A 6,000-nucleotide genomic window follows, 5' to 3' on the forward strand; every position below is an offset into this window, starting at 1 on the left:
TTGTCTTTTGAACTTATAAGTATTGTTGTGCTGCAATTCACAATATGGTACTATTTTTCCTTCTAATATTTCCTTGTTTGGGTATCACTGAATGAGTAAGTCATACCAAACATTCTACTCAGCTGATCCTAAACCCACACTCCTAAGAAGCTTTAAGTAAAATGATTATATTAGTTTGTTTGAGAAAGGAATAGCTATTATCGTACTTTACCTCCTTGCATAGTGTCTTCCTTCTTCTGTTCAACACTATTGAATTTCATATCCAGTGTGCACACGAAAATGTGGACTGTTACGGAAAATGTCAAATGTTAGATAAATGTTTTCCTTTTACATCAGTGTAATGTTTATGCAGCTCACTGAGGTTTGTTTTTCGCTAATTCCCAGGACCTTCACCAGATGTGGATACGGTAATTTCTGTTTTAATGCAGAGTGACATCTCATCTAGTTTCGTTGACAGCACAGCACCTTTGTCTCAACCGGCATCAGCTTTTCTTGGGTCCAATTCTATAGAAGTTTCGGGGGGCTCAAGTAAAGGAAGGGTTATCTTAAATGGTTCAATGTTGAGGTCATCCAAGGCCAACCATCCGTTAAAGAGAAAGGAGCAAGAGAGTAAGTTTTTTATTGTGTGGAATATCATGTTATTTGTGAAAATGGCCTCTTCGTTAAATAGAAAGGAGCTAGAGAGTAAGTTTTATGTTGTGTGAGGAAATCAGTGCTGTTTGTGAAAAATGGTTTTGTATATCCTTTTGTTACGTATCTCCAGTTTGAGTTAGTGAATACATGCTAGTGGAAATAATCTTGCTTGCTGTCTAGGGCAAGAAGAAGATGAAACTGCACCAGTTAATCGACCCCTTCAGAAGGACATATTTAGGATGCGGCAAATTCAAAGGGCGCGAGCCTTGAGCACTGGTCAGGCTGGGTCAACTTCTGGTGGCAGTGGAGCACTTACTGGAGAGCCATCCGGTAGTTCAGAATAACAAAAAACTTCAGTCTTCCTCAGTTATTAAAATTTCTCGATTCAGAGGGAAATGGCATTCCCTGTAAAGTGTATCATTCAAACAGAAAATTTAATTGATTGCAATCTTTGTGCCAATTTGTCTTTTAGTCTATTTCTTTTTAATCATTGTATTCTATGTGAATAGTGATCTTGATTTATATCTTCATTTATCATCAGATAAAAACTGTGATTACTTGTCTTGGATTGAGATGGAAGAGTAGCATGCCAGTACAGAAGAGAAGAAACATCTGTATCAGCTGCGAGTCCATCATATAAAAAGAATTTACGTTAGTTTTTGAAAAAGAATCCAATATGTCAGTTTCGTGTTCTCCAAAACCCATTACACTTGGCCATTTGTTAACATTCGATGCCTTTATGTATTTCAGTCTTGCATACAAGGCTTTGTTGGGTAAGGTGAAGGCCTTATTACTCGCTCTGGAATTTTCGATTGATGAACTAACATTTTTTAAATGTTGTATATGCACACTCAGTTTCAGAGCTTGATGGTTGAATACAAATTGACTTGAAGCTGCTATCAAGCTTGTAGCAGAAGACTGCAACGTATGGTAAGATAGCAAGAAGTACTTGAATCGACATTTTGGCGATTCTTGTCCACACAAATGTGGGATTCACCACATGGATATTAGTAATGAGTCGAATAATTGCAGTTTGTCCTTTTGTCTAGAACAACGTTCACAAATATTTTGTGAAATTTCTTCTGTAAAAGCTATTCCAGTGTGTACAGAATCAACATGCTTATCGGAGTTTCAAAGGTCATCTACTATCTAGACATGCAAATGGCAACGACTCTTCAAAATCGTGTAGTGTAAGCTCCCTTTCATTCATTTGGTGTAAACTGAAAGGATAACAAAACATATCGTTGGAACACTGAATGAACTTTTTATAGGTTGGATTTAGATTTGGATATTTCAACATATGCTATCTTGAATGAAAACTTGGTCATTTGTGGACGTAATGGAATCTTGTCAATGCATGTTTAACTAGTTCAAGATTAATACATTTCGTTAAAACTTCAAAGCACCAGTATTTATAACTTTACAATTTCAGTATAGTAGACAAATGTTTAATAAAAAGTATATAAAATTTATTAACAATGGTTCAAGCTAGACGTTGATGAGGCCATATACATCTTACAAGAAGAAGAAAAGGCTGAGAGGAAACAATAATAGTTTGCATACTTTTTTCTTAAGAAAATTTGAAGTTTGCTGAGCATCCCATGATTTGAAAAAAATTTATAGCGTGTAATGACCATATGGGTTAGAGCTTATTTCTTCATTTAGTACAGTCGAACTATTTTACAACTTCCATGGGCCGCATGCTTTTGTTGGACTTCCGATTCTGTCAAGTGGAAATAGTGTCTTTTCTTTATTTGCAGATGGCATGTTGTACCAAGCTTAATCGTACTACCCACTACTTGAAACAACTTCACTAAAATTTAGAGAAGAATTTTGTATTTTATTGAAAATAATGGTTTTTGCATGATCTGTAATTTCATCATATAAAAGTTTAATATATTCATCGCCTCTATCATTGCATCTAATTGGACTTGGATGATGCAGTGTTTACTCCTATGGAATACAACATTTTCCAAATAGTTCTTGCCTCGATCCATTTTTTTAATTGAATATTCTTAGTATTTCCTTAAGTTTGTATATCTTAGTTATGCTACATCATTGACTTATCCGTTGTGGAACAACATTTGAGTGACATTTTCAGACTTTGGCTTATCAGTTATAGTATTTATTGCCGAGTGAACATTTCATATTGTATTCTCACCACCTTTGTTTTACATGAAATTTATTGTAAATATGTAATTACAATGGAAGGGTCCGTTCATTAACAACTTTTTCCTAACTTAAAACAACAAATCCAAGTCAACCCAAGTAAATGGAACTTTTTATGTTTTTTTGTTTAAAAAAACAACAACCTGTAATACTCATATAAATCACATTATTTTCTTTCAAGCAAATATGAATTCTACAAAAGCTTCTGTGAATGGTAAAGTGAATGCGTTTGTATTGCCTTATTTAGTTGTTTGTTGTATTTTAGTGACAATGACTCTTCAAAAGCTTGTAGGACATTTAAGAATCTTTCTTCAATCTTCATCCCAAAAAGAATAAAGATTGATCGTGAGTTACAAATAAAAATGACGATGGAATTGTGAAAATTGCTTATAACAAAAATGAGTACAATAATTTTAATAACTACAAGAATAGGAATTAGTTGCAAATGAAGATGAGAAAATTGTTAGATAGAATAGTAAAGCAAGTGATAAATATCATCCTTGTACAAAAGTGGAGATCATATTGTATGATTAAGATCAATAAGAACAATGACTGGGGCATTTGTTAAGTGAGCAAGGACTCTTGCTAAGTGTTAATATTTCATGTCTATTCTACTTGATTTAGAATAAGACAAGCATTAATTTTCTTGTTTATAAAAATAGGCATTAGAAGGCTTATCCTTTAAAAGCATGGGTTTTTATGATTTCATCATGATAATTAAAATTTTATTTCATATTTTATTAAAGTTTGGGAGTGTGTTTAGATTATTGTTTATAGCATCCAAAAATTTAATTGTTCATTTGTTAAATTATGACTTGGATTTCATAAAAAATGTAGTGTCTTAATGTAGTGTCTTATTTCAGGTCTCTTTGACTTTTTGATTTCTTAGCTTCTCTTAATAGTTAGAAGATATCTGGTTGTCTTATTGATAGTTTTGTAGAGTATAAAATCTTCCCAAAATTCTAGAATTTTAGATTTGTAGAATGTGAAAATGTTAACTGCTACAAAAGAAATCTTTCTTGAGAGCTAATTTCACTTTATAGTAGGATAAGCATGTTCAAGTTTACTTAAATTTGTTTTGATATTTATTTAAAAAAAAAAAAAATTTAAACAAAAAATTGAATTTTTTAATTAAAAGCTTGAGCTTGTGAAGAAATCAATTGATGGAACAACAATTACAACTTTTTTTTGATAGAAACGGAAATGACAAGCAACAAGGAATGTGGGGTTCAAATTTGGAAGTGTTTCTTAGGACACAAATACAAGTTGAGGACACACTCGTATGAAATTTTTTAGTTTGAAAACAAAATAAAATGTATAGCTAGGTGTGAAATTGCCCTTATATACACTACATACAAAAAGATGAATTATATAAAAAATGAAATGTGAGGCAAAGTTGAAAAAGATGACATTGGATAAAGTTGCTTCCCCAACAAAAATTGAAATTGAAAAGAGAAAATTGTTTGGCTGTTGAGAGGCTTGTCTTTGTGAAGGCCTCGTTTTTGTATTTTTTTCTTTTCTTTGGATAGCTTAGATTTTTTATATATTTGAAACAAGAAATCAAGTGCTAGAATTGAAAACTGAAATAGTTGTTGTAGATCGGAAAAATATTCTTAGTTAGAGGTTAATCAAAAACCAAAAGCATAATCTATAGCAAATCACAAACTTCTGAAACACTATGCTAATCTATCCTAATCATACCAATAGGCACTGAAACAAAATGAAAATAACTTGAAAACTAAATGTAGATATCACCATTTCTTCAGCGCTACTCCATTGTTATTTATTTCTCCTCTAATTTGATGTCGCTCTCATCATGCAGGTGCAAGTATGAATGAAAGCAAGGTGATAGAAAGGATGACTTGAAAGTGCGATTCTAAGATGAAATGATAAACTAAATGAAACTTATTAAGCTAGATGATTAAGATTGCTTGAAAATTAGACAAAATAACAATGCATAAAAGGTTAGATGAATTGATTGGAGAGGTCCCAATTTATAGAAAACGAGAGACTTGATAGACAAGCGAGATTGAATTCATGACAAAACTGCCATTCAAGGAAGGATGCAGAAGATGAAGGAAAAAGCAGAGAATAAAAAAACACCTTTTTTTAGGACGCATACCTCATTTTCAAATTTAAAATTGAAATATAATGAGATATTTCCAAAAATCAGGATTTTCAAAAATCAAAGAGGAGGGGGAGATTTTAATTAGGTTGCAATACCAGGTGCCATTGATGTTGGGAGGAATCACAAGATATTAAGGAGATTTTGGCACCTATAAGGAGATCAAGCTAAGACTAAGATTTCATGGTGGTGACTAGGGTTAGAAAGCCCAAATAAATCAGCAACGGTGCTGTAATGTACTACACTATTGGGACGATTATTTTACCATTGTTGCAAATTGATATTAATCAAGCCAACGATTGCATTCAATCTTCATACCATCTTATTTAATAAAAATAAAATGATGAAGAGAAGATCAAACATCTCGATGAAAATGTGGGCCTGAAAATGTGGAATCGTAGAAACGGGCTGCGACCTGTTTGACAAAATGCCTCATACAAATTTGGTATTGTGAAACGTTTGATAGAAATCCTGAATCAAATATGAGCTCATGGAAGGCCAACAATACGTAAACTTATGTCAGCCTATGTCAAGATATGAAGCGATGGATAAGCGAAGGGAACGAACTGTTTGACAAAATATATTGAAGCAAATTGTGGTCACATGACACAATAGATGGTTCAAGGCTCGCCAGGGAGGACGAGCAAAAACCACAGCAACAACATAAAAAACGCCACAATAGCAACAAAAAGCCATGACAGCAGCATAACGCAACCACAGTAGCAAAAGAAACCCGACACCCAGCTACGAAGGGTAATTTTTTTTTTACCATGAGAGGAAGTTGAGCACTGAGTAACTCAGAGTGATGCAGCGAAACATGCAACCAGGGTTACTAGGACCTGGACTTGTGGGAGTTAGGCAGGCCACGTGGCAGCTACATGATGATATATCAAAGAATAGACGCTCTTTTGATGGAGTCCAGCGGTTTCCAAGTAGGCATCGAGATAAGGGGAGAGAAAGAAGATTCTTGCAACATCGGTTTGCATGCTGACTAGATTGAACACCACAACCTTCGTTTGACATTTGTGAGGGGACACCACCGTTCTCACATCATTCTCTATCTGAATCGCAGG

The 6,000-nt window shown here is 33.7% G+C and overlaps 1 protein-coding gene across 1 annotated transcript in view; it reads left to right on the forward strand.

Annotated features, from left to right (window-relative positions):
• Positions 1-1,973, forward strand: part of LOC131029706 (cleavage stimulation factor subunit 77) — a 205,659-nt gene extending 203,686 nt beyond the window's left edge. Inside the window, exons 22-24 of the mRNA XM_057960308.2 lie at positions 385-609; positions 814-963; positions 1,175-1,973. Coding sequence (XP_057816291.2) covers positions 385-609; positions 814-963; positions 1,175-1,218 — 419 coding nt within the window. The 3' untranslated portion in view covers positions 1,219-1,973. The remainder of the gene's footprint in view (positions 1-384; positions 610-813; positions 964-1,174) is intronic.
• The last annotated feature ends 4,027 nt before the right edge of the window (positions 1,974-6,000 follow it).

The sequence above is a fragment of the Cryptomeria japonica genome, chromosome 9 (genome assembly GCF_030272615.1).
Source record: "Cryptomeria japonica chromosome 9, Sugi_1.0, whole genome shotgun sequence".
Lineage (NCBI taxonomy): Eukaryota > Viridiplantae > Streptophyta > Pinopsida > Cupressales > Cupressaceae > Cryptomeria > Cryptomeria japonica.